The 26,494-nt window shown below is 58.8% G+C and overlaps 1 protein-coding gene across 1 annotated transcript; it reads left to right on the top strand.

Annotated features, from left to right (window-relative positions):
- The first annotated feature begins 117 nt into the window (after nt 1-117).
- NAPA (NSF attachment protein alpha) lies at nt 118-24,561 on the top strand. The gene is made up of 11 exons (XM_057712243.1): nt 118-358; nt 11,324-11,403; nt 14,246-14,362; nt 19,164-19,210; nt 19,937-20,014; nt 20,216-20,271; nt 20,368-20,452; nt 21,298-21,402; nt 22,551-22,619; nt 23,046-23,096; nt 23,819-24,561. Exons 1-11 carry the CDS (start codon nt 261-263, stop codon nt 23,918-23,920), a joined length of 888 nt encoding a protein of 295 aa, XP_057568226.1. The 5' UTR covers nt 118-260; the 3' UTR covers nt 23,921-24,561.
- The last annotated feature ends 1,933 nt before the right edge of the window (nt 24,562-26,494 follow it).

Below are 26,494 nucleotides of genomic sequence, written 5' to 3'. Positions count from 1 at the left end.
TCGGCCCGCCGATTGGAGGCCGTGAGTCACGGGGTGGCGTGCGGCGCTTAGTGAGGGCGTGGCCAACGGAGCTCGAGCCGCGCTGCGAGGCCGCTGATTGGCCAGCGCGAATCACGTGGTTCTGAGCCGCAGTAGGCGCGCGCCGGTGCGACGTCAACGCAACCCGCTAAGCTCCCGGTATCTGGGTACCGCGGGCCCAGCGTAGCTGAGTCCTCCGACGGCCCGGGTCGGGCAGTTTGCTGAGTACTTTTGCAGCCGCCATGGACAACTCCGGGAAGGAAGCGGAGGCGATGGCGCTGCTGGCCGAGGCGGAGCGCAAAGTGAAGAACTCACAGTCCTTCTTCTCGGGCCTCTTTGGGTAAGAACCGCGCCGAGGGGTCGATCGGGACTTAGGCTGAGAGGACAGAGGAGTCACGGACTGGGGCGGCGGTAGAGACGAAGGTCTCGGGCCTAGAGGATGGGGGAGGATTGCGGGATTACGTGGCATGGTCTGAAGCAGCAGAGGGGACACAGGCCGAGGGCCAGGGTGCCCGGGCTGTGGCATTGGCAGCATAGTTTGAGGAGAGTCTGTCCGAGATGGTGGAAGGGCCTTGGGCTGGGGACGCCCAGGCCAAGGCGACACCATCTGAAGGGAGGAAGGGGACCCAGGCTGAAGACGGGCCAGGGTGCTGGAGGAAAACCTGGGCCGAGGTGAATGTGGTCTCAGGCCTTGAAGGGGACCTGGCCTGCGAGGATTGAGGGAGCTTGGGAGGGCAGCCAGGTCAAGAAGGCTTTTGGAGCTCTAGGAGAACCTGTTTGAAGGATCCCAGACGGGCGTCTTGGGGCCATGGGACTCAGGACCCCTGCCCGAGGACTTCACCTTTCCAAAGCCTGGGGCGGCGGTTGTGTGAACTTGGGCTCAGGGGTCAGGGCCAAGGTGATCCTGGGTGTGACGAGCCCAAGTCTGAGGTGTCTGAGGTGAGTATGGCACTAGTCACGGGTGACTAGCGTAAGGGGACCTGACACCCGAGTGAGATCTGAGCAGAGGAATCTCTGGGGTGCTGGAGTTAAGGCTGAGGAGGCCTGGGCTAGGAGGCTGAAGACTAAGATGGGGTGAGGCTTGGTTTAGGAATTGGAGGGATAAAAGGGAGAGATGAGGGAGGTGAGAAAACCGAAAGGGGCGGAAGGTCTGCTGTGTAATCCTTGGTTAAGGATTGGGCAGGCAGTGTGAGTAGGATGAGAGTGGCGTGCCCAGGATAGGGCTGAAGGCGTCTGGGAGACAGAACCAACACCTACAGTGTGGCAGACATTTCACATAAAGTTCATGTTGGCTCATAAAAGTTGTTTGGATGCCCATCACTGAGGAATTTTAGTGGCTTAGAGGTGGTTTGAAGTGGGCTCTGCCGTTTCATGACCTTGGGTAAGCTGTTTAATTTCCTGTTAACAGAGGGTCTTAGTGAGACCTACCTCAGATGTTTGTTACTAGTATTGAATAAGAGTGTGTGTCAAGTGCTTAGAATTAAGCCTGGGACGCGGTTATCGCTGTGGAAGTGTTAGCTGCCATCAGTGTAACTTCCAGGAAGGAAACAGGTGTGGAGCCTGTACGGGGCTGGTGGGGATCACGGTAAGGGTCTGATGGGAGAAATGGGGATGGGGGGATCAGAGCAGAGAGAGACAGTGTGTGAGAGGAGCTGAAAGGGGTTGGGGAAGGGACTCCGGGCCATGGGAACTTAATAGAGTTAGGGGAGGGGGTCTGAGGCCCCGGGCAGAGGGCCGAGGGTGATGAGAGCCAGGAAGGGCTGAGGAGGGTTCTGTTGCTCTTCGGCCTGGGAGGAGAGCAGCAGCGGGCGGGTGAGTTTGTAGAGAGTTAGAGGAACAGTGAGGAGAAGGCACGGAGCCTAGCAGGAGAGAGGCAGAGGGCTGGGGGCTGGGAGAGAGGGCCAGAAGACTGGGGAAGGGGTTTGCGGGGAAGATCAGGGATTGGGAGGGACGGTGTTAGGAGGTTGGTAAGAAATGGAGGGGAGGATTCTTCCCAGGAAAGGAGTTGGGGGCCGCTCATTGTTATTTGAGGGTGAATAATGTTTAGCGAAAGAACTTAAGTAACCTGGTTGAAAATAGTCTGGTGTGGAGAAACATCCGGGGCCGATGGACTGTATTGATTAGGTGAGGAATGTTTTATTTTAGAGGCTGAGTGTGGGGAGAGGGTGTGTGTATTTTGCTTCCTTCACAAGGGGAGAAATTGAAGTGCACTGTTTTGGGGTGGGGCCAAGAGCTCAGTTTTAAGTAATGGTTTTCCAGGGTGGCTTTTGGCATCTGGTCCCTTTGGACTGGGGATTAGTGTACTGTTGGGCCACACTTGGAGGGAGCAGCTGAGTCAGACCCTGAAACACTTGCCACCTGGTTGGAAAGGCAAGATGGACACGTGCTAAAACACTAGTAAAGCAAAATTGTCAAATGCGACTGAGGGCTAGACTCTGTCATTTGTGGGAGGTTCCTGACCTGAGAGGAAGCTGTGTGAGCTGAAGGAAGGTTCTGGTGAGGTGTGAGCTGGGCCCCAAGGAAGCCTAGGACATGCTAAGGGAGTAGGGGCTGGGGAGGGTGTTCTAGGCAGTGGGGATTGTGTGAACAGAGGTCTAGTGTGAAGGGAGGTTCCACCCAAAATGCTGGAGAACCGAGATCCAGAGGGACCAGGGATGGCTCCTCGAAGGAGAGGCCTTCATCTGGGAAGATGAACAGGACTTCCCACCAGGGGTGCCCTCCGGTGGGGGAGCACTGCTTCAGGCAGAGGAGACAGCTTGAGCAAGGCCCTGATGTGTGAAGGTTAGTGTATGAAGGTTTAATACAGGGGGTTCTGTGTTAGCCCATAAAGGGAGACCGGGCAGAAGGGGGTGAGACTGAACAAGAACCAGGCTGAGTCCCAGGGAAGGGCTTGGATTTGAGGAGGCACTGGAGAGCATTGAAGATTTTAATGTGGGCCTGTCAGGCTGTTCGGGCTGCTGTAACAAAATACCAGAGGCTAGGTGGCTTGTAACTGACAGACGTTTATTTTTCACACTTTCGGAGACTGAGAAGTTGAAGTTCATGGTGCTGGCAGATTTGGTGTCTGGTGAGGACCTGTTTCCTCATAGACAGCTGTCATTTCACTCTGTCCTCACATGTGGAAGGGGCAGTGGAAGGGGCAAACTAGCTCTCTGGGGTCTCTTGTAGAACACTAATCCCAATCCTGAGGGCTCCACCCTCATGACCTAATCACCTCCCAGAGGCCCCACCTCCTCATAGCATCACGTTGGAGGTTAAGGCTTCAGCACATGAATTTTGGTGGGGGACACAAACATTCAGTCCATAGTAGGGCCGGTGCTGGAGGCTCCCAGTTGCCTGTTAGAAGGCCTGCAGCAGGTGTGTGGGGGAGAGGGAAGGCAGTGACCGTAATAACAGCTGATAACGTTTATTGAGCGCTCACTCTGACTCGGAGTCCGGCCTGAGCCAGGCGCTTTACCGGCGTCCTCGCATGTAATCCTCACAACATTCTTGTGGAGGTGGACAAGTGGGGGCTTCGAGATGTGGATGTAATTGTCCAGTCCTGCAGTGAGTAGGAGATCCACGTTCACACCCAGGCCTGTCTGATCCCAAAGCCCTCTCACTGCCACACGGAGTTTCTCCTTGACGCTCAGGCCCGCTTCTGGGCACTCAGTTTAGGGAAGATGTTGACAAACTAGGTGTCTTAGGGAGCTTCTTTCCTCTGATTTCCCCATCTTCCCCACCCACGGTGCCGTTTTCTCCAAACATCTGAAAGAAGGAGGAGCAGGTGTGTTCATCCCAGACCCTGCAGCTCCAAGAGCAGTTGTGTGGGTGCAAGGCGCGCATACAGGACAGGGATGCAGGTGGAGACTGAGCCCGGCCTGACCAGAGCCTGTCTGCTGGAGGGGCCAGCCCAGGAGGACTCGCCTCGTGGGTGGGAACCACTGCGGACTCCTCCCCTCTGGAGCTGGGGTTGCCGGGGTTCCGTGTTTCATAACCCATCTTTTCTCAAGGTTCTCCGTGGCTTCTGGGGACTGGAGGACGGAGTGTCAGGGCTCGGCTTGTCCCTCTTGCTCCTCCTTCCCGTTTTAGGAACCTCAGCGATGACAGCCTCCCAAATTGAGAGGTCTCTGCTCATGTCAAAAGGGCCAAGTAGGGTCACTCCTGCCTGGGATTGGGGGCAGCCCCATCGCCTTGGATGTTAAGGCCTTCTTTGCTCTTTGTTGTTTCTGGGCTGCCAGACACTAGGGGGCTTTGGTGCACCAGCAGCCTGTGAGGGAAGCGGTACCAGCCAGCGCGTAGATCCAGGCTGCTTCTGTACCTTCCCCCCGTTCCCCTCCCCCCTCAGCTCCCCAGCCAGTGCTCAGGAGACGGGGGAGCAGCCGAGACTTCTGCTCTGGACGCAAAAAGGTAGCGATTTCCCAAACAGTGCAGTTGTGGAGAGGGAGAGGGGAGAAGCAAGATGCATGTTTTCTCCCTTCCTGCTCCATCTCCCGATGGATCTAGACGTCCTTGTGATGCCCCTTCGGGATTGCGCGGATTCCAGACAGTGGTTCTGTTCCCTGGGGGTTTTCCTCGTCCCTAACATCTCCCCCCGACCCCCTCCCCCAAATCCAAAATAAAAGCTTCTTTCCACTCAGATACCAGTGTGTTCAGCAAGTTTCTTCATCTGTGAAATGAACATCATAGTAATACTTACTACATAGGGTTGTTCTAAGGAGAGAGAGAGTTTATACACGTAAAGCCTGCGAGCACAGTGCCTGACCCTGGTGAGCTCTTATTAAGTGCTTACTGTTATTAGCAGTATTAATATTAGGTATTGTGATTGGAGTTGAGCCCGAGGCGCTGGAGAACTAGAGATAACAGGGTGTTCACATTCTGTATACAAACAGCAGCCTACAGATCAAACGTTGACACAGTTCCTGCTTGCAGTTCCTGCTTGAACCGTCCGTGGGCACCAGCAACCCTTGGAGCCCTGGAGGCTGGCTTTCCTGAGGCGAGCATTGCGGCCAAGGTCCGGGTGGGTGTCCCCCATCCAGGACCCCCCTGGACCCTGGGCGGAGCCTGGGGAGGAAGTGATAGCTTCTAGACCTCCCTCCACCTGCAGGGCACACAGGACCCCCAGACGCCAGTGAGCTGGGCACCGGGGTGACTCACCGTGCCCTGCCAGCTGCCAAGATCCACAGCTTAAAACTCAACATCTCTTGCCCAGGCTCAGAGTGGAGGCTTTCCTGAGGGGACACAAGGTTTCCAAGGAACCTGGCCGTCATTTCGCCGCCGTCCTTGGGTTCTGCCTCACTTGATGGATGGGACCCCACTGCCTGGTCACACACAGGTTTCGATGCTCCTGTTTGGGGTGGAGCTCCTGAGAGGCATAGGTCTTTCAGAAACATCTTTTAGGGATAGGAACCATTGGGCTCTGGCTGGAATGAAGGAACCCTGTTGGGGTGCAGAGGGCATCAGTATAAGAACCACGGGGAGGCCTGCTGGGCCATGTGGCAGCCACAGCCGCTGCCTCTGAGCTCATGGTCAGGAGGGCGATGGCCCAGGAACCAGCCCCGTCAGCGTGGGGTGCTGGGGGTGGGGTAGGTGAGAGGCCCCCGGCTCCATGGAAGCTGGGGGAGGGGCGCCACTTAGTTAATCTGGGGGTGGGGAGATGAAGCCCACACTGAGATGCTGAGGGAGGTGAACATTTCCAGAATCTGCTCTCCGCCAGCCTGGGGGGAGTGACGCTCTCGTTGGCTGAGCACCTGCTCTGTGTGGCAGGCACTCCTCTGGGTGCTGCCTGCGGGGAGGTGGGGGGCTGGTTCCTCGTGCCTCCAGCAGGCCTGCTGGGTGTGGAGTCTTATCCCCGCTTACAGATGAGGAGGCAGAGGCTGGGGCGCCACGAGCTGGCGCTGGAATCCAGGCCTGTCTGACTGTAGTCCCTGATTTTCCCACCCACCCCAAGCGACTCTAGAATTCTCATTGCCGTGTGGCCCACAGCCCTTGGAATGCATTTCTCCTCCTTCATATAATGGCAGCCATTCTAAGCCATCTCTGATCCTCACAGAGACGGCTCCCAGGTCAGGCTCATTGTCTCCATGTGACAGATAAAGAAACCGAGGCTCAGGGATGGCTAGCCCAAAGTGACACAGCTAGCAAAGTGCCCAAGGCTGACTTCAGCCCAGGTCTCTTGGCCCCCACGTCCATTCTCTCTTTCCCGCTTGCCTGTCCAGGCGTTTCTGAGCTGGGCAGTTAGTGTGTGACACTGGATTCTTCCGTCATTGCTGGGGCCTATGCGAGCACGATGGGGCCAGGCTCTGCCCCACGGGAGCTCAGCACACTGCAGAGCCCGGGGGACAGGGAGGGGCTTAGCGCTCGTGGGCGATGCGGGAGGAGATGCTGAAAGATGCCAAGGGCCCCCCTGCAGCTCTGGCTCTGAAAGCCTGGTGCAGTCAGCAGAGGGGCGAGGCTGGGGGCCACTGCTTCCTGTGTCGGGGGGCCTCTCTGTTTTCGGATGTTCTTTCTGCTTGCTACAGCACGAGGTGCGCTAGGGCTCGGCGGGGGGCTGGCTTCATGACTCCCTCCTCGGCCTCGAGGCTGCTCAGCCTGGCTCCAGCAGAGAGCAGCATCTACTCCTCAGATGTGGGAAGCCTGAGCAGCGCCAGCTGTTTAATCCACAGCAGAGGCCAGAGCCAGGAGGGACCTTGTGTGCCTCCTCCTTTTCCAAAAGACTCTCAGATATAGGAAGGAATCACCTAGGATCACCTAGGAGTAAGCGAGAGGCAGGGCAGGTTTCACGGCCCTGCCACTTCCTGGCAGCGTTGTCTTGGGCCAGCCCCTTCATCTCTGTGAGCCCCAGCTTCCTCCTCTGTAAGCCAGGGTCACACCTAGAGGACCTCGCTTCAGGAGGATGCACAGCTAAGGAGAGGAGGTCAGAGAGGGACCAGCCCTTGGGTCCGTTCTTCCCCACCCAGGGCACTGACCAAATATCAGGCCCTGATATTTTGGGGACCTTGAGGCCGAGGAGAGGACCGAGGGCAGGTGTCTGTGGCACCACAGAAGGATGGGGGTTTAGGGAGTGTTGGGGGCCTAAAATGGGAGTTACTCCATCTGCCTGCCTCCTGAGGCCCTCAGGAGACTGCAGGTGGGGTGGGTGGAGTGTTTCTGGGAGCCAGAAAGTGCCCAGGGGAGAGAGGAAGGAAGGAGGGAGGCTGAGACTCTGTCCTGTGGCCCCCTGGCCCGGGTCCCACCGGGCCGTCTGTGCCTCCCTGGCACTGCTCCCTCCCCTCCATATGGCAGTCACTGGAGGATGGTGGCTGTGCCTGGGAGACCTGAGACTGCTTCCTCCGCCTTGGGAGCGGGGAGAAAGCAAAGATGAGCGGGGTAATTATAGACAGCCCTGCACCAGGCCAGCCCGAACCAGTTCCCTCTATTCCCAATGTGGCTCAGAGCCGTGGGATGGGAAGATCGGAGCAGAGGCAGCTTGCGGGGGGGGGGGGGGGGGGGGGGGAATCAGTGGGGGAGGGACAGTCAGCTGTCACAGGCGCTGCCACCCCAGCTCTCCCGAAGACGCAGGGCCAGCTAGCATCTCTGGCTCTTGTGCAGGGGTCCGAGGGAGGCCTGGTTTCTTTCCCTCAGCAAGTTTGTGGGTTTTGTTGGGGAGGCCACCCTTGGATAAGTGACACAAAGTGATCTGACCAAGGAGAGAAGTCCTGTAGTAAACCATGCAGGTTTACCACGTGGAGAGACAGCTTGGAAAAGCAGAGGAGCTGGGGTCTCCTTCCTTACCTGTTCTTTCCTTGCCAGAACCCTCCTTATTATAGAACCTAAACCCTTCACCTGGCTTCCAGCGTGGGGTCCCCCACCTGCCATTCCAGCCTCGTTGCCTGCTACTCCCTGCACCTTAGCCATCCTGGCCCCCTTCTCTTGAACTGACCGAGTGTGTTTCTGTCTCAGAGCCTTTGCACGTGCTGTGACTGCTGCCTGGAACGTGCTTCCTCTTTGCATGGATGGCTCCTTACTCATCTTTAGGCACTAAGCTTAAGTCTCTCATAGTCCCAGCAGCTTTCCTTGACCTGCCCATGCAAAGAAGCTCCTCGTCCCCCAGTCGCTCTGCAGTTGTCTTGCTGTTGTCCTGTTTACTGAGGGGCAGGTCCTTCTCCTTCGTTTGCTGCTGTTATCTGCAGTGCCTGGCACATAATAAATGCTCACATATTTGCTCCCCAGATAAATAAGTGGCCATGTGAATGGCTTCTCCTTCAGGATCTGCCAGGGACCCGAGGCACGTTACTTTCCCCTTTGGTGACTCCACTTCCATCTCTAAACCAAGAGGATGGCGCTCCAGAGATTCTCCTGTCAAAGTCGCCTGGCCGTGGAAGCCGCTGGGACCCAAGCTTTGAGGGGAGGGAGGAGGCAGGCCTGGAGGTCTAAGCAGATGTTAATCCCTCTGGCTTTTCCACCCCTTAGTTAGAATCACTGACCCAGCACGGGGCTGGCCCAGCTTAGTCTGGGATCATAGAACTTCAGCCCAGCAGCTGACAGGCTTTGCGTTGAGCTGCAGCAAGCCAGCTGGGGCTGACTCTGCTCATTGTTCATCACCCGACTTTGGGTCTCTCCGTGGTGGCACTGGCCCTTTCTGCTCATCCAGGAGCCGAGCTTTTTCAGGGAACCTCTGGGTCTGGAGAGGACTTAATGGCACCCACAAAGAAAGGAAGGATGCGCTAGGGGACCCATGGGGTGGGCAGACCTGTGATAGCGGCCTGTGAATGCCTCTGGCTCCTTTAAGAGAACCTTCCAGAGAAGATCCCCCAGGGGATTTTGTAGCCTGCCCAAGGGACCCTTCTGAAATCTCTTCTGCCCAAAGCTTGTCAAAGTCCCTCACCTCTCCAGGGTGGGGAGTGGGTCCCGAGGAAGCCACTCCAGAGGAAGCCACTCCAGAGGCCCCAGGCGTGTTGTGCAGCTGTGGGGGGAGGACAGTGGGACCCAGTAGGATGAGCATGGGAGGAGCGCATGGCCACATCCCTCAGGGCTACTTCCTGTGGGGGGGGAGGTGCAGAGGGTCCGCACAACCCCAGGAGGCAGAGGGGAGACTTTCCTCTAAAGAAGAACCTTACCTGGTGCAGTTTGGATTCAGGAGGCCAGGATTCCAGTCCCAGCCAGCCCGCCCTGGGGGTGTTGCCCTCTGACATCACCTGACATAGGACAGGTCACTGGTGGCTGCTTCCCACGCGGTCGGTCTAGGTCAGCCTTTTCCCTCCCAGAGGGGACGCCTGATCATCTGAATCTTCTGAGGCCATTGTTACAAATCCTGATTGCAGGCCCCACCCAGACCTACTGAGTGGACTCTCCGGGGGGGTGGCTCCAGGGCTCTGGTTTGACTTTTATAACAAAGGCCCGAGGTACCTCCCTGAACCCCCCAGGCCCCTACCGAGCCAGCAGCACGGAGGGCAGGCGTGCTCCCCACACGGCACCCAGAATTGCCCTCTGAGGCTGGTGCCGGCGAGGTTCCGGGGCTGGGAGACACAGGGCTGAGGGTGGAACCGTGAAGGTGATTTGTGTAGCTTTATTTTTGGGGATTGGGGGCGTGGTGGGCAGCCTCACAGCTTGCGGGCTCTTCGTTCCCCAACCAGAGATTGAGCTCGGGCCACCGCAGTGAAAGTGCCAAGTCCTAACCACTGGACCGCCAGGGAATTCCCTGTGTGGCTTTTCATTGGAAAATACCCACCTTTTTTCTTCCTTCAAAACGAAACACTAGTTGATGTCAGGGAGGAGAGAATCTGAAATCCATTCACTGGGACTCCTGAGCCTGTGGATTTCACTCCACCAGTTATGTGGGCGGTGGGTGTTTGAACACTTAGAGAGGCCACAGACCTCATGGGCTAAGCCTGGTTGGATTATTGGAGGTGGAAGGACAGAAGGACACAGCGGGGCCCTACGGGTGAGGTGCTAATAATAAAAGGTCCCCTGATTCAGGAAGAGGTTCGTCTGTACCGCTTGGAAGTGAGAAAGCTGGGTAAAGCTGCCCAAACAGGGCGCTCTTCATTTTTTTTTAAAATGTACCTCCCCTGAACCTCCCAGGCCTCTACTGTTGCACAGTAAGTTTCTTGAGAGTTATTTTGCTACTTTATTTATTTTTGGCCATGCTGCACTGCTTGCAAGATCTTAGTTCCCCAGCCAGGGATTGAACCCAGGCCCCAGCAGTGAAAGCTTCGAGTCCTAACCACTGGACCGCCAGGGAACTCCCATTGCTTTGCCATTTTAAATAACCCTGTGCTGAGCATCCTTGTAGCTTCTCTGCTTAGTTTATTAGGATAAATTGCTAGGACTGTAACTCACTGCTGGATCTCAGGACACAATGTAAACCCTAATATTTAAAATACATATTTTTTTCTCAAACAGGTAAAATATGCAGATGATTTAAAAATCCAGACAGTACTAACGAGAGATATGAGTCTGTACCCCCAACTGGCACCCAGTGTGTACACCCCGCCTTGGAGAAGAATACCGTATTTTTTGTGTGTATTTTTCCAGAAATAGTCTATGTTTACCTGTATGTTTCTGTCCCCACTCTCTTTTTTTGTTTTGTTTTAACACAGATGGGAACTTTCTGTGTACACATTTAAAACCAGTATTTCTTCATGTGTCTCTATTATATATCTGCCTGTTTGTGAATTTGCAGTGACACGCTTTTAGGGTTGAGAGGTCTTCATTCGACAGCTGCGGTGTGCAAGGCACAGGGTTAGGGCATCGAGGAAGGGACAAGATGTCCAAGGGTGGACTCTTCCCCCAGAATGCTTTGCAGTCTTATGGGGAAAAGGGATTTGCAAAGAGCCCGGGAGCCAGTAGTCAACCACCAAGCATCTGAGCTGGAAATGGAGGAGGCTGTCAGAGGCAGGGCACCTGGGGGAGGTAGGGAAGGGCCTCCCCCCATGTGAGGGTCCAGCCCAGAGCTGCCCAGCAGAGAGCCTAGACAGCCAGGGACTCCTTCTCCCTTGAGCCTGAGCAGAGGCCTGAGCTGCAGCTGGACTTGGGAAGCTGGCTTCACGGGGAGAGGCTGGAGCTGGGGCTGGGGCTACCATCCAGTGGAGGTGTAAGGGCACATCTCCACTGTCGCTGGGCAGAAGGCTTGCTTTCTCTCCCTCCCTCCCTCCCTCTCTCTCTCTTTCTTTTTTGGCCGCACCACGCAGCACATGGGATTTTAGTTCCCCGACCAGGGATCGAACCTGTGCCCCCTGCATTGGAAGCAAGGAGTGTTAATTAAGCACTGGACCACCAGGGAAGTCTTGGCTTGCTTTGATACCAGATTAGATCTTCTTATCTTTTTTCCTTTCCTTTTCCCCAGAGGCTCATCCAAAATAGAGGAAGCGTGTGAAATCTACGCCAGGGCCGCCAACATGTTCAAAATGGCCAAGAACTGGAGCGGTATGTGACCCCTGCCGGAGCGCCTCCGTGGCTCTTTCTCCTCTTCCCCCCGCCGGCTCCTGGTCCTGAAAGCCTGGCTCAGGGGTCAGCCTTGCAGCGCCCTCTCTCCAATGCCACCTTCAGCTGTACAAACCCACTGGCCTGCCATCTGGTCGTTCTGAACCCACTGGGTCATTTTACAGCTTGGGTCACAGGGCCTTGGAGAGAGAACTTAGAGGACAAGGATGGATTATTGAATTCAGATAGCCCGGTGTGGATTGATGAGCTCTTTGAGGAGTTTCACCTTAAATTCAGAATTTCAGGTTTCCAGCGAGGACCTACTGTATAGTGCAGGGAACTATATTCAATATCTTAGAATAACCTATAATGGGAAAGAATCAGAAAAAGAAATATATATAAAATTGAATCACTTTGCTATACACCTGAAACGAACACAATGTTGTAAATCAATTATACTTCAATTTGGAAAAAAAAAAGAAAAGAAAAGACTCTCAGGTTTCCCCAGGAGCAGTTCCCTAATTCTTGCATCAGAGTCTGAATTGTGGACCTGGGGGGGGAGGGGGCGACATTCATACTGGTTCCAGTAATGACATTAATCACGGCTCCATTTACCGAGCGCTCCCTAAGCACCAAACGCGCGTTACATAATTGAATCATCACGGCCATGGCGTGAGGGTCGGTACCATTAACATCCCCGTTTCACAGATTCAGAAGCTGAGGCTTGGCCCAGCCCTGTGCCCACCAGGCCAGGACTAGTGAGTGACTGAAGCAAAATTCAGAAACCAGAACGCTGACTCTGGAGCGGGAGGGCCTAACCTGCCCCATGTGGCCTCCTGACCTTTGGAGCCAGAGTGACTTATATTTGTGTCACAGCTCAGGCTGGCCCTGTGACCCCGGGGAAGTTACCTGGCCCCTCCAAAACTGTTCCCTCCTCAGCACGACAACGGGAAGAGGAACGGTCCTGACCCTGCGGGGCTGTCGTGTGGGTTCAGGGACATCAGCTGTCCCCACGCAGGGCAGTGAGCACAGCACAGTGGCAGCCGCCAGCTCCGTTCCCCACTCCTGTTAGCAGCCCCCTCCCTCTAGAGGGGGAGGGAGAGCCCTCAGAGGACTCCGGTCAACAGATTGGCAAACCGCAGGAGCGCTTGCAAGGTCCCCATCCCCGGCCATCTGTGTGCTCGCACTCCAGTTGGGGCAAGACACACACAGACAGCGTCATAGAACACTGCAAGGGCCTCTTCCCGGAAGAGGGCATCCCAGGTCACGTGCCTCCGGAGACGCTCACAGGCTGTGTTGGTGGGCGGAGCGGCCCTTCCGACTTGGCCGGGGGGTTGTGGTCAGACCCTGGCAAGGCTGGAGCTTGGGTGGCGTCCACCGAGGAGGGGCGGGCAGGCGGGCAGGGAGGGGCTGCTTGAGGTCAGAGGGGCTGAAGATCTGTTTGGGAGCTACCTGAGGGCCCGCAGGAGAGGTTCAAAGAGCCAGCGCTTGAGCCCTTTGGAGGCTGACTTCATAGCATGGCTTCAGACATCAGCAAGATTGGATCAAGAAAATCAAGAAAAACCAGTGTTGAAACCCAGGGAGGAACTTTCCCACCACAGAGGAAAGGAAACTCGGGATGGGGCAGTGGAGGCACAGGACAAAACGGACGATCGTTTTCTGAGAATATTTTTGATTTCCTGAAAATTAGAAGAGTTTTTCCTGAGCTTTCACTGCATATATTGTGCTTGGAGCCAGATTCTATATGTATTTTTTATATGCTCCCAGGCTAACAGAATACTAGTAGAGGAAAAATATTTCTTTTTCTATCACATAGATGGTACTTTTCTCCTAAAATTTGTCACCTCCCTCCCTCCCCCCAAAGATTCAAGCAAAAGTCTTAGGCCGTTTTTTTCTTTTAACTTTTCCCCAATGATACTACTTTTCTGGAAATTCTGCACTCAAGTTTGGAGCCCTTAAAAATCAGAAAGAAATCACACATCGTGAAAACCTGGGCGGCTCTGTCTCCCTCCTGCTCTGAAGGTGCAGGACGGGGCCAGGCCCTGTCGTCCTGCTCCAGCTCAGGGGTTCTGTGGTTCGTACTCAGCTGGACGAGGATGAAGGGCAGGGCCCGCGGCGCTGAGCTGGACGTGGGCGTTGGAGCCCCTCCCCTGGAGGAGGAGGGGTCCCGCTGTCTCCCACAAGTCAGATTAGGGGGCAGAGACGTGGAAACAGGGTGGCCCGGGGCCCGGAAGGGGACAGGGCACCGCTGAGTACAGGACAGCCTGGGCTTCGGCGTGGTCTCCGCCACCCTCCACCCATGGCCCTTGTCCCCACGCGCTCAAGCTCGTGGCGTCCGCGTCCTGTTTCCCTCTCTGGACGTGAAGCTCCTGGGGGAGTGGACCCCATGAGGCCTCCTTGCCCCCACAACCTTCAGCGACTCCCCACGAGGGACTGGCATGTGGACAGAGGCAGGGGAGCTGGGGAGTTAGACTGGAAGGGCTGGGGGCTGTGAGGGGAGGAAGTCAGACTTGGAAAGGGGGAGGCAGTGGCGGCTGTGATGTAGCTGGATCTTGATCGCCCCTCTCTTCCCCAGCACCCACGCGCGGCCCCATCCCACGATTCAGCCTGCACTCTGCCTGGGATGCGGGTGCCAGGTGCCCTGGGGCCGGTGGGCAGGGCGGCACCGCTGGGGTCAGGAGGCCTGAGGTCTAGGCCGGCACCTCCGCTCACCCTGGCTAGTCTCTGCCACTCTTGGGGATGCTCCGCACGTCTCGAGGGCTCGGCTACCTCCCCGGGCACTGTCTGAGCGGCTGAGTAAGGCACGGAGCCCCGCTGAGGCCGGGATCGCCCTTTTCTGTTGCAGCTGCCGGAAACGCTTTCTGCCAGGCGGCCCAGCTGCACCTGCAGCTCCAGAGCAAGCACGACGCAGCCACCTGCTTCGTGGATGCCGGCAACGCGTTCAAGAAAGCCGACCCCCAAGGTGAGGGCCTCTGTGGGCCGCGGGGACTGGCGGCCCAGAGCCCCAGCTGTGCCCCCCTCCAGAGAAGGCCTCCAGTTTCCAAAACGAAATGCGATAGGCTGGGCGGGAGGCGCTGGCGCTCTCACTTCAGAATTGGCTCCCTCCCGCCGGCGTTGGCATCCCGCTCTGGGCCTCCGCCGCCTCCCCCTCCTGCTCTGTGCCTGCAGCTGATCCCCCCACCCCCGCCCCGCCCCGCCTGCGAGCATTTGGGAGTGGGAGTTACATTTCAGACCCACCGCATGCCGAGGAGGGAGGAAAATCTGTTCTGTTGTCAGAATTAACATGCAGGAGGGGGTGGGAGGGGGTTCTGAGACCAGCCAGGTAGGAGTCGCTGCTGAAAAAGGAGCGGAAATTATCCTAACCTGGCTTCCCCACCCCCTGGGGGGATGGGGGATCGGAGAGAACAGAGCCCAAGAGATGTAGTTGCCAGAGAACAAGTTCCTTAAAATGAGCGCGTGTTAGGGACAGAAGCCCAGTTTGGGACTGACTCACTGTGAGGAGACCGTTTTGGTCCCCCTGGGCTCGTCCTGAAGCAGAAGCACAAGCCCGTGGGCACCAGACTTTTGGGTGCCGTGGAGCTGGAATGTTACCTTTTTTTTTTTTAATCTTGGTGCCAGACGTGGGTTGCCAAATTTTAATTTTAACAGGCAAAGACTTCTTTTTTCTTAAGTGACCATCTATTGTCACTCTCCACTCAGAAGAGAATGGGAAAATATATGAATGTTCATTTTTTTTTTTAAAAAAGGAGATGCATCACCTTGTAATAAAAGCCTGTCCTTCCCAAGAGAGGGCGATTTGCACCCGTGCCCGGAGGTCTCTCCAAGGATCTGGGAGTACCGGTTCACATTCGTTTCCACCATCGGGACACTTAGTTCCCAGTCGAGGATTTGACATCTGTGTGGACCAAGTAGCTTTTCTCTGACCCCAGACGTGACAGGTCTTTCGTCTGCAGCCGGGTGTCTCACACGTATTGGCCTAAGTGGTCGCGTGGTGAGCTCACGCCCAGCAAGGAGGCCTCGTGACTGAGTGGGCTGTTGTCACTCTGCACAAAGCTAAGTGCACCTGGCTGGTAGCAGGCCACGTGGTCATGTGACGATGACCCAGGGTGACCTTGGGATTGTTTTCAGCTGGGACCACCCAGGGACGTCTGGGTGACTTCCCCCACAGAGGGTCCCCTCCCCCCACCGCCCCCATCCTGCCTTCTCCCTGGGGAGCTGGTTGATCTGGAGATGCCACCCTAGCATCTGTGAGGTTCAGCTGCTCCTCCAGAGTGACTGGAAGGGCTGGTTTCTGGGGCGGGAGCTGAGGCCAGGCTTCATGGCATGTGCATAGAGCCCTTTACCCTTTAAACAAGCCCCAGCGCTTCAGGCAGACAGGCCCCGCCTGGCACCATGATGTCGTGTTCTTCCCCAGCTTTTGATCTGAGCCTTTTCAGCTCTGCAGGGTGTTTGTGGGGGCTAGGGCCTGGGTTGGGGGTGTGGCCCTGCGTCCCCAGGCCTCCGGAAGCGCGGAGGGTGGCTGAAGCGTCAGTGGAAAGGCAGCCGTGGCTAGGCGTGGTGACGTGCCCATCGTGGGGCACAGAAGCTGACGTGGTTTCTTTAGGGCTCCGCGAGCCTGGTTCCCTGCCCTGGATCTGGAGGCTGGGAGGGGGTGGATCTGGCACTGGGGGTGGCTCTCAGCGAACAGGAGGCACCGTGGTGCAGGGAGAGCCTGATGTGGGCAGAGCCGGGAGCGGGTGCCTCGGCCAGAGCCCCGGGTTCGTGGTGCTGGGTGGGGAGGGGTGTGGAGTGGCGTCCCAGCACCGCCACGTCACGACTGCCCACCCCAGTCAAGGAGGATGGGGCTCACTGTGGTCTCTGAGGCCCGGGGGAGCCTGCTCCCCTGTGACATCGGGCAGTCGCCTTATCTCTTGGGTCTCCATTTCTTGGTCTGGTAAAGCAGAGACCACACGTGAGATAAAAGCACAGACGTGCCCAGCACGGCCCCTGGCGTGTCATAAACGACCAGGAAGGGGCAGCCCTCGGCTCCCATCAGATGGGGGGCCTGGCCTGGGCGCCCCCCGCCTCCACCCGGCCGCTTGCCTTGTGAAACAGAGCCGGAGGGCCCCTGTGGATCCCTGCCCGGTTTCCCCAGGCAGGTGGCCAGCTCCCTGGGGCCTCGCCACGTGCCCCACCTGCCTCAGAGGCTTCTGCCTGAGTCGGCACTTCATACGGAAGCCCTGGAAGCTCTGGAAGCCCCACCAGCACCGCCAGGCCGCCGAGCTGCCAGGGCGGAAGGAAGGGATCTGGCTCCTCTCACCACGCTGCCCTGCCCTGCGTGTGGGCCAGGGCGTGGCCTGCTGCCCTCTTGGTGGTGGGCGGGGCTGGGGGTGGGGAGGTGATGCTCACAGCTGTCATGGGAGTTCCCTGGAGTTCCCCAGCCACTGCCGGCCGCTTTGGGTAGACTCAGGCCAGGGAGGCCTCTTACGCTGCCCACCTGCTAGCCAGGCCCAGGGGTGCGTATGCGCACGTGCCCGCGTGCACCCAGGGCAGGGGAGTGGCCAGACCCCCCCCCCCCACGGCGTCTTTCTTTTACCTATTCCGCTTCTTAGTGGGGTTCTGCAATCTGCTCCCATTTTACCGAGGAGGCCTGTCTCCCTAAGCCAGTGCCTTCCTCTCTCCGGGCCTCAGCCCTCCCCTCCCACCTTCCGAGGCTGCGTCCTTCCCAGAGCCCCTTTCTGGCTCCAGGTTCCTGCAGGTAGATGGTGTTGCAGGTGTGCTGGGGTCTGCTCTGCTTGTCCAGGGGTGCGCAGGCCATTCACCCCTGGGGCCCTGGTGAGCGGAGATGAGCCGCTTATAGCCAGTGTGTCCACAGCTTCTCCGCCAGCGCTCTGGCGGGGTGACAGCTGGCAGCCCGCCGCTTTCCTGCCAGCTGTCCTGCAGCGAGGGGACGCAACCCTGTGAATCCATGCTGCTGCCTGCGGGTACGTCTTCCTGCCCCGCCACCACCGCAAGGGCCGTCTTGCTGACGACACTCCGGGCCACTGCCCACCGGCCCCCAGGCTGCCGGGGAGCCCATCCTGCCAGGGGACCTTCCGGCCTCTCCCCTCCAGGGCTGCTAACCTCACCTGGGGCAACCTTTGCCACCTCTGCCTGCAGGTGCCAGGTTGTGCACCCTGTCCCAGGAGAGGGAGCCCACGAGTCGCTTGCCAGGGGGACCTGTTGATCGCGTCCGCGTCCGCGCCCCTGGGGTGGAGGCTGGAGCAGGGGGTGTGCAGAGACCATGCAGTGCGGCCCTGCAGCCTGGTTCCTTATCATCCTTACCGTTGGGTTGCCAGCTCATCAGTCACTTCCAGCAACGCTCTGTCACACAACGTGTGTGTGTGTTAAAGTGACACTGCTTCCGGCTGTGCTTGTGTGTTGTGTTCTCTCCCTTTCCTCCTCCTCTGCCCCTCTTTGCCTTCTTTTCCTCTTCCTTACTGCCTCGGGCTTCCACCTGGCAGCCTCAGGACGTTGACCCAGTGGTGTACGTTCTCTGAATCTTTTAGGGGTCCCCAGAGGCCGTGCAGAATCCAAGCTACCGACCCTCCCCCAGAGCAGTGCTCATAGACACCACCTTTTGGTCTGTAAATTTAGGGGGGCTTGTGGACTCCCTGTAGGGCCAGCCACAGGTCTGAGGCTAAGAGCCTCTGGTCATGTGTCTCCCCGGGTGATAAGACCATCAGCCCCTTGAGAGCAGACACCGGGCCTGTGGCTTCTTGGCAGCATCTCAGCCCAGTGGGCCCTGCTGACTTTGGAGACCCAGGCAGCAGACCAGGAGGCTTACAAATGCTCTGGGACCGCAGAGTGAGCTTTCAGCCTTGCCCCAGCTCAGAGCCCCCCTCCCATGGTCTGTCCATCTCCCTCCACCTCCCCCAACGCCCTTTCCTCCTGAGACGCATTAAAGTGGTGTTCAAAAAAAATCCACCCCAGAGCTCATCTCTATCTGCTAGAAGATGCCTCCCACTCACGCTTCTCTCTCTCTCCTCCAAATAACTTGTCAAAAAAAAAAAGAAGCCTTTCCCAAATTTCCAAATTTAAAATCTTGTGAAAGATAGTACAACAAAGGTACCCCAATTCTTCCTCCCAGGTGTGTTTGTTTTGTTGGTGAAACCTGTGGCTTGAAGAGCCGTGGGCAGCAATGCCAGGCTGAGTGGGGCGCGGAGGGCTCTGCTGCAGGTTGAGGTGTGGGCACGAGAGGACGCTGGAGACCCCACCTGCAGGGCCCTCGGCCTCATAGCACCCCTCCTCCTCCTGCCGCGGAAGGACGCCAGGCAGGTGCGGGGTACACGGCTGGTTCAGGGTCCCACCGTGAAAGGGTGACAGAGCCCAGGTGGGACCTGGGTGTCTCTCTGGTGTCAGGCTGGGCCACCTCTGCCGGCAGCTTCTCCTCAAGGGCAGGGCCTTGGCAGGTCTAGCTCAAAACACCCACGGGAGTCTGGCCATCGCTGGCTGTGCCCTGCCCCAGGGGCTGTGGGGAAGATGGTGGCATCGTGGTGGCCCAGGGGAGAGGGCAGCTGTATCAGCAGGGCTCCCCCAAAATCACGTGCCTGGCAAGTCGCAGTCTGCGGAATAAATTAGCCTGACCAAGTTTCCTGGGGCTCGGGGGTCCCCTCACCTTCCCTCCCAGCCCAGGAGCATATCCCTGGCCGCTCCCAGCGCAGCCCTGAGCCTTCCTCCTCTCCGGCCTCTGCTGAAATGACGTCACCTTCTTTCTCCTCCCCACCTCCCTTTTCTCCCACCAGAGGCCATTAACTGCTTGATGAGAGCAATTGAGATCTACACAGACATGGTAAGGGTCACTGAGTGTCCCGTCCCATCCCCGCCCCGCCCCAGGTCCTCCCATATTGTCACAGCCTCCCTTCCTCTCCGGCCCCAAGTGCAGGCAAGTGGGGCTGGTCTGGCTGGGTCCTCACGCAGCTCTGCACCAGCCTGGCTCCTGGTGGCAGCTCCCAGCACATCACAGGGGCCGACGGCCCCGCCCCAGGTCCTGCCTCTGGCCGCCCACGGGCCATCATCGTCCTCACGTGTAGAAGTTACTGCTGCTGGAGCCCTCATGTGTCCAGCACGTTGCCCACATGGCCACGTGGGACGGGGAGGCCAGGAGGGAGGCTGTCTCCTGAGCAGCGGGAGCTTTCACCAGGTGACTCTGGGCTGGTCATTTCGCTTCTCTGGACCACCTGTCCCGTGCATCCTCGGGTCAGGGCCTCTGGCACGACCCTGTGCACATGTTATCTGTGATGTTGCCCCACCTGCCTGTGCCACCGTGGAGGCTGAATGTGGAGGGACCTGCCCACAGTCACCCAGTCGGGACAGCGCTCAGACCCAGGCCACTCGTGCTGGAGCCTCCCTTTGAAGCCCAGTGCCCCTCGGGACCCTCCTCTGCGCACCTCTGCTCCCAGGGGCGGCTGAGGGCTGAGAGCCCAGCTTCGGGGACCCAGAGGGCCGTGACTGAGCTGGGGCGGGGCCGCTCAGGACGCCCCTCGTCGCTGACAGCCCCGTCCCATGTCTCACCCAGGGCCGGTTCACCATCGCGGCCAAGCACCACATCTCCATCGCCGAGATCTACGAGACGGAGCTGGTCGACATCGAGAAGGTCAGTGGCTGGCGGGGCCCGGCCCAGCCAGTGGTGGGGGAGGGCTGCCTCGACCAGGCCTCTGGGACCAGGACGGGAGCCGGGGGCACCGTCAGAGCCCGGGTAGAGGGCTCCGGCGAGTCCCAGGCCATGCCAGGCCCGCGGGTGACGACGGCTGCGTGGGCCCCACCGGCCCTCTCCCCCCACCCCCTGTTTCCCCAGGCCATCGCCCACTACGAGCAGTCCGCAGACTACTACAAAGGCGAGGAGTCCAACAGGTACCCGGGGCGCCTGTCCTGCCCGCCCCAGCCCCTTGGTGAGGGCCCTGGGCCCGGCCACCACCGAGCTCCCTCCCCTCTCTCTGCCCCATTCAGCTCCGCCAACAAGTGTCTGCTGAAGGTGGCCGGGTACGCGGCGCAGCTGGAGCAGTACCAGAAGGCCATTGACATCTACGAACAGGTGGGGGCAGGCAGGGCTCCAAGCCCTGCGCCCCGGGGCGGGCATGGCGCCCCATCCCGCCTGCCAGCGCCCCTGCTCCAGCATCTCCCCCTCCCTCCGCCCCTTCTCGGCGCGTCCCTCGGTCATCCCCACGCCCTCACCATGCACTCAGCCCGGCTGCACACTCTCCACCCACGACCCCACGCAGCAGCACCACCCTCTCCCTAGACACGCCCTTCCCACACTCCTCACAGGGAGCTTCCCGGGTGGCCCCAGAGCGGAGCTGACTGCAGCAGAGTCAGGGAGAGAACAGAAAGAATTGCGAGGCCTGGGGTGGCCAGAGGCAGCTGAGCCGGCTGGAAGGGGACTGGCTGGGGCCCGGGAGGGGGTGTCCCCTGGGTGTGCGGGCTCCCCTCTGCTGGGCAGGGAGGGCTGGGCGGGGCCCGGCCGCCCCGGTGGGTTCAGCCTGGCCGGGAGAAAGGCAGGCAGCTGGCCTCGGAGGAGAGCAGGGCGGACGCCGCCTCTCACGTTCCCGCAGCCGGCTGCCTCTCTGCCCACCGATGTGCCAGCCTCCTGTCGGGCCTGACCGTGGGGCCGCCGCCCCCTCCACCATCTCGGGCGCCTTGGGAAGCCCACGGACACCTGGCCTCAGCCCTGTGGCCACACCCCCAGCCCCCATCATGCCCTGGTCCTCAGTCATTCAGGGACTGGCCGCTGACTTCCCCAAGGCTGGTCTCTGGCCTCCCTGCCCTTGGGGTCCTGGGTTAACAGGGCCTCACTGGGGCATGGGCCCTGTTCCCAGCTGGCCCCCCAAGTGCCTGGCAGTGACCCTGGCCCTCTGGCTGCCTGCCTCCTTGTGCCCGCAGGTGGGGACCAACGCCATGGACAGCCCACTCCTCAAGTATAGCGCCAAGGACTACTTCTTCAAGGCGGCCCTCTGCCACTTCTGCATCGACATGCTCAATGCTAAGGTGAGCCCAGGCCCAGGGGCCCACCCAGAGCTTATCCTGCCCCCCACAGGGTGACCGCCCTTGGAGCACCAGGTCTGTGATTAGGCCAAGTCACCTCTCAACCCCTTCGGAGGGGCAAACCCCTCAGTCATGTTTGGCCCCTGGCAGTCAGCCTTCAGGCAGGAAATGGTTGTTTCTACCCCTGATTTCACTCGCTCGGTCCTGGTAGCCTTGGAGTTTCCAGCTCCCAACTTGCTCAACGCCAGGCTTTTACTTTTGTGGAAGCACTTTTTGAGTCCTTACTTCACCCCATGAGGTTGGCACCATGGTTGCCCCATTTTACAGATGAAGACACTGAGGCTGAGAACAGAGTCCCTTGTTCAAAGCCATATGGCTAGTAAACTACAGCCCCAGGATTCCAGATCTTTCTGACTCCCATTGTCATGATTTGAACCAGCACCTGCATGCCAACCCCACCCATTCTCAGGGCTTCTTAGCAAGAGAGGGATTAAGGCTGGGCGAGGGATTGGGGAATGGCAGGGGAGAGGAGCTAGGTTCTGCCAGAGATCGGGATTTCCTGGGGTCTCCAGCTGCCCTGTCCGCAGCCACATGGCGCGTTTGAGCCCCACCCTCACTCCCTTTGCGGGCATCCAGCGGGGCAGGTGAGAGCTTGGGCTTTGGGGTCAGGACGGTTCACGTCCCTCATGAATCCTGTGCCCTGAGCGGGTCACTGCTGTTTCCAGATCTGTTTCCCACTTTCAAAATGGGGTCCGCGTTGTTTGAGCTCCCCTGGGTCCTGCTGAGGGTTAAACGTGAAAAGTGCCTCGCATCAGGCCTGGCTCATAGGATGTGCCCCTACCCTGGGTGGGCCGGGTGCAGGCAGAGGCACTGAGGACCGAGCAGGGGAACCCTGCTTCCTCCCCCAGGCCCCTGCCCCCCGCCCCCCTCCCCTGCAGCTGTCTGTGTCGTCAGGCTTGCGCTGAGCTCAGCTCTGTGGAGCCCCTGCCGGGCACGGGGCCCAGTGTCGCTGGAGGCTGGGTGGGGGCGCAGACAGCTGACTCAGGGCCAAGCGGCCCCAGAGCCCCTCGGCTGCCAGGCCAGCTGCTCCGAGGGCCATTCTTTATTAGCCTGTCCCCTTCTTCCTCTCCTCCACCCTCACCAACGCTCAGCTTGCTGTCCAGAAGTACGAGGAGCTGTTTCCCGCGTTCTCCGACTCCCGGGAGTGCAAGCTGATGAAAGTGAGTGGCAGGGCCTCGGGCCGTCCCTTTCCTGCACCTGCGCCTGGCGCAGGACGCGTGGATGGGAACCTGCGGGCTCGGGTCCCGGTTAGCACAAGCGCTGAGATTTCTACAGTGCTCCTCAAGGGTCTCTGTTTTTTTGCCCCTCGTCTGCCATTTAGGTCTCCATTATCTAGATGAAACATGTAAGATTCAGGCAATGATGGAGCCGGGGGTGGAGCTGGAGGCTGCAGGATGTTCAATGTCAGTGACCTTCTGACGCGGAGGGCAGGACTGGAACACAGCCCCCTCCTTCCTGTCAGCATAGGCGTACCCCCTCCTCCACCCCCGCGATTTTCACTCTCCTAGATAGTGTGTGTGAATCTCATTCAGGTCAGGCCTCAGGCCAGCCTGGGCCCCTGAGCCCTGCCTGCCATCTTCTTGCAGAAATTGTTAGACGCCCACGAGGAGCAGAACGTGGACAGCTACACCGAGGCGGTGAGTGGCCGGTGAGGGTGGCTGCCCTTGTCAGACATGGTCCCGTGAATTTCATCCTTTTTCATCTGCAGCCCTGGCTCTGAATTTCTTTCTCTAGTCACCCCCGAATCCTCACAAGTAGCCCCAAGAGGTGCAGGGAGTGGTCTCCCCATTTTAGAGATGATGGCACTGAGGCCTCTCGGGGACAGAGCTGGGATTCAAACCCAAGTCTCTCTGCTCCTGAAGGCCAAGGCCTTTGCACGACCTTGGGTGAGCAGCTGAGGGCATCTCACATCAGGCCGCTCTGGGTGACGCAAGAGGTGCAGGGAAGGAGGGAATGGGTTGTGTCATCCCCCTCCTCTCCTGCCTGAAAGCAGGAGGGAGGGAGGAGCAAGGGGCATGAGAGGCCAGAGCGGGCACCCCTTCCAGCAACTTCTCTGATAGAACTGCCCCACAGAGATGTTCCTCCCTTTCCTTGCCCTGTCCTGGGCTTTCTGGAACTGTTACATCCAACTCAGGTCCCCTAGCCTGCATCTGCCGAGCGTCTCTCCCTGGGTACCTCTTACAAATTGTAGGCCCCTGAATGATGACCGAGACCAGGCTCGTCCAGTCCATCTCCCCCAGACAGCTGGCTGGGGGTGGGCATCGAGAAGCTCACCATGGCGCACAGGAGGGGGGAGAGGAGGAGGCATGACAGACCTTGGGGTCTCGCTCCCTTCCCCGCCCCTCCCCCCGGCGCGCAGGTGAAGGAGTACGACGCCATCTCCCGGCTGGACCAGTGGCTCACCACCATGCTGCTGCGCATCAAGAAGACGATCCAGGGCGACGAGGAGGACCTGCGCTAGGCCGCCCGGCCGGCGCCCATCTTCCTGCCCCGCCCGCTCTCCCCCGGCCCGGCCCTCCAGCGAGGACGGCGAGGGTCTCGGTGTGAGCCCAGAGAGGCGGGCCCGAGACCTCGGCTGTGAGACCCCCCTCCTCCCCACCGAGGACTCGCTCAAGTCACAGCACGCGAGGCCGGGCCCGCTGGCCAGACGGTCACCCTCTGTTCTCGCTGCACCTCTCGCCCCTGCTCCTTTATTTAAGCCCCTGGAGGTACCCTTCACCCCAAAAAGCAGACTCTTTGACGCAGACCTGTTAGCTGGGGTTGTTGCCAGGGGGCGGGGTCAGCATCCGGCCCCCCACCTCCCAGCCAGCTGAGTTGTGAGGTTGGGGTCTGTCTCTCCAGCCTTTGTCCGCCAGCCGAGCCCTGAGCCCACGTAGCCACCACGATGTGCTCTCACCGCTGGGGTGGCCTCCTTCCCCCGCACCAGCGCTGGGAGCCTCCCAGCCTCCTGCAGCCCCGACCTCTCCGGATAGACCCAGGCCCTGGCGCTCCGAGGGTCGTCCCCGTGCCCGCCCTTGCATCTCCTCCCTGCGCTTCAAGGTGTTGTTGGTGGGAAGCTGCCGCTGCCCGAGGAAGGAAATAAATGACAACACTTGTGCTCGAGTCTCTTCCTCCCCACCTGTGCTCCCCCCTCACCCTTCAGGGCCCGCGTCCCGTCTTCCTGGCCCTTCTGGCTCCCCTGCCTTGGGTCTGGGCGCTCCTTGTGAGGAAGAAGAGGGCAGGCTTGACAGGGAGGGTGGGCTGGGGGGTTTGGGAGCCACGGGCTTGGGCTCTTGAGCTCTGGGCGTTCTGGGCCCTGGTCTCCTCAGCTGGGATGCTGGGTGGCAGTGCCTCCCCCCCCCACCCGCCACAGAGCTGGTGGGAGGATGGATGCAGCAACGGCGATAAGGGGATGGAGAGGACGTCCCTGGCGGTCCAGTAGGTAGGACTCCGAGCTTCCACTGCAGGGGGCCCAGGTTTAATCCCTGGTCAGAGAACTGAGATCCCGCGAGGCCATGGCCAAAAAAAAAAAAAGTGGGGTGGGGGGCGTGGAGGAGGCCCACCAAGTCTCCCAGCCTCACACCCGTCCACGTTTCCCTGGAGCAAGGGCTGAAAGCCCCAATGGCACTGCTCCATCTGTCGAAGGATGGGGGAGGGAGCGGCTTTGGCGGGCAGAGTACAAGGACCCAGTGGGTACAGGGAGTGGGAGAGGAAACAGCAGGAGCCCTTTGCCCAGGAAAGGAGGGCAAGAACCAGCCACCGCGGACTTCCCTGGTGGCGCGGTGGTAAAGAATCCGCCTGCCAATGCAGGGGACACGGGTTCGAGCCCTGCCCTGGGAAGATTCCACATGCCGCGGAGCAACGAAGCCTGAGCGCCACAACTATTGAGCCTGTGCTCTAGAGCCCGTGAGCCACAGCTACTGAGCCCGTGTGCCACAATTATGGAAGCTCACGCACCTAGGGCCCGTGCTCCACAGCAAGAGAAGCCACTACAATGAGGAGCCTGTGCACCACAATGAAGAGGAGCCCCCACTCGCAGCAACTAGAGAAAGCCCATGTGCAGCAACGAAGACCCAGTGCAGCCAATAATTAAATAAATAAATTAAAAAAAAAAAAAAGACCCAGCCACCTCCTCCACACTCGGCATGCGGGCCTGCCTGTTGGGTGGACTGTCTGATGTGTGTGTGCGTGCACCCGGGCCGTCCCCACTTGGGGGTAGCCCTAGGAGGGTCAGTGCCTGGAGGCAGACTCAGGGTCACAGTCTGTGGGATGACATTAGGAAGTGGGGGGGCTGCAGAGGAGGGGCTGCCTGGGAAAGCAGGGCAGGCTCCTCAGGAAGCTGCTCCAGCCTAGAGCCTGGAAGGAGCTCAGGAAAGGTTCAGGCTCGCCGTGTGTCGAGAGAGTGGCCTCCGTGTGACACCCTGCCCCGCTCCTCTGTCCCCTTCAGTGTCTCCCGTGGCTTTAATCGATTGATCATGACTGCCTGGAGCTCAGTGAAGACTCCTGAGACCTCAGGTTGATTACCAGCGTCTGCCGTGGCACAGGCTGAAGGATAAGTAGCGTGAGAATGTTTCTGCCATCCATGACCTAAATAGTGATTCTCAACCCTGGCCGGGCTTTTAAGTCATATTAAAAGTGCTCAAGCTCGGGTCGCACTCTGATAAATTGTGGTTTGATTGAGGTTCCCCACCCTTTTGGTTTTTGGGGTTTTCTCCCCTGAAAGTTCCACAGGTGACCCAGATGTATAGCTAGGGTTGGAAACCACTAAACAGGACAGTTCTTTCCTTTCCAATCCATAACTTCATTTTGATTATTCATTCACTCAACAAATATTAAGGGAATATGGTTTAGCATTTACCAAGGAAGGGAGAAGAAAACATCCTTCAGAAGTGGCAGAGCCAGACCCCACATCTGTTAACTCAGTGAGAATCTGCTAAGCACCTACTGTGTACTGTGCCCAGCTCCAGTCCCTGGGATCACAGCACTAAACAGCATAGCCAGATCTGGAATTGACACAAACCTCTGTCTTTTCGCCACTCTCCAGATCCAACCTGCC

The sequence above is a fragment of the Hippopotamus amphibius genome, chromosome 16, assembly GCF_030028045.1.
Source record: "Hippopotamus amphibius kiboko isolate mHipAmp2 chromosome 16, mHipAmp2.hap2, whole genome shotgun sequence".
Taxonomy (NCBI): Eukaryota; Metazoa; Chordata; class Mammalia; order Artiodactyla; family Hippopotamidae; genus Hippopotamus; species Hippopotamus amphibius.
This window is presented reverse-complemented; position numbering and strand designations above follow the sequence as displayed.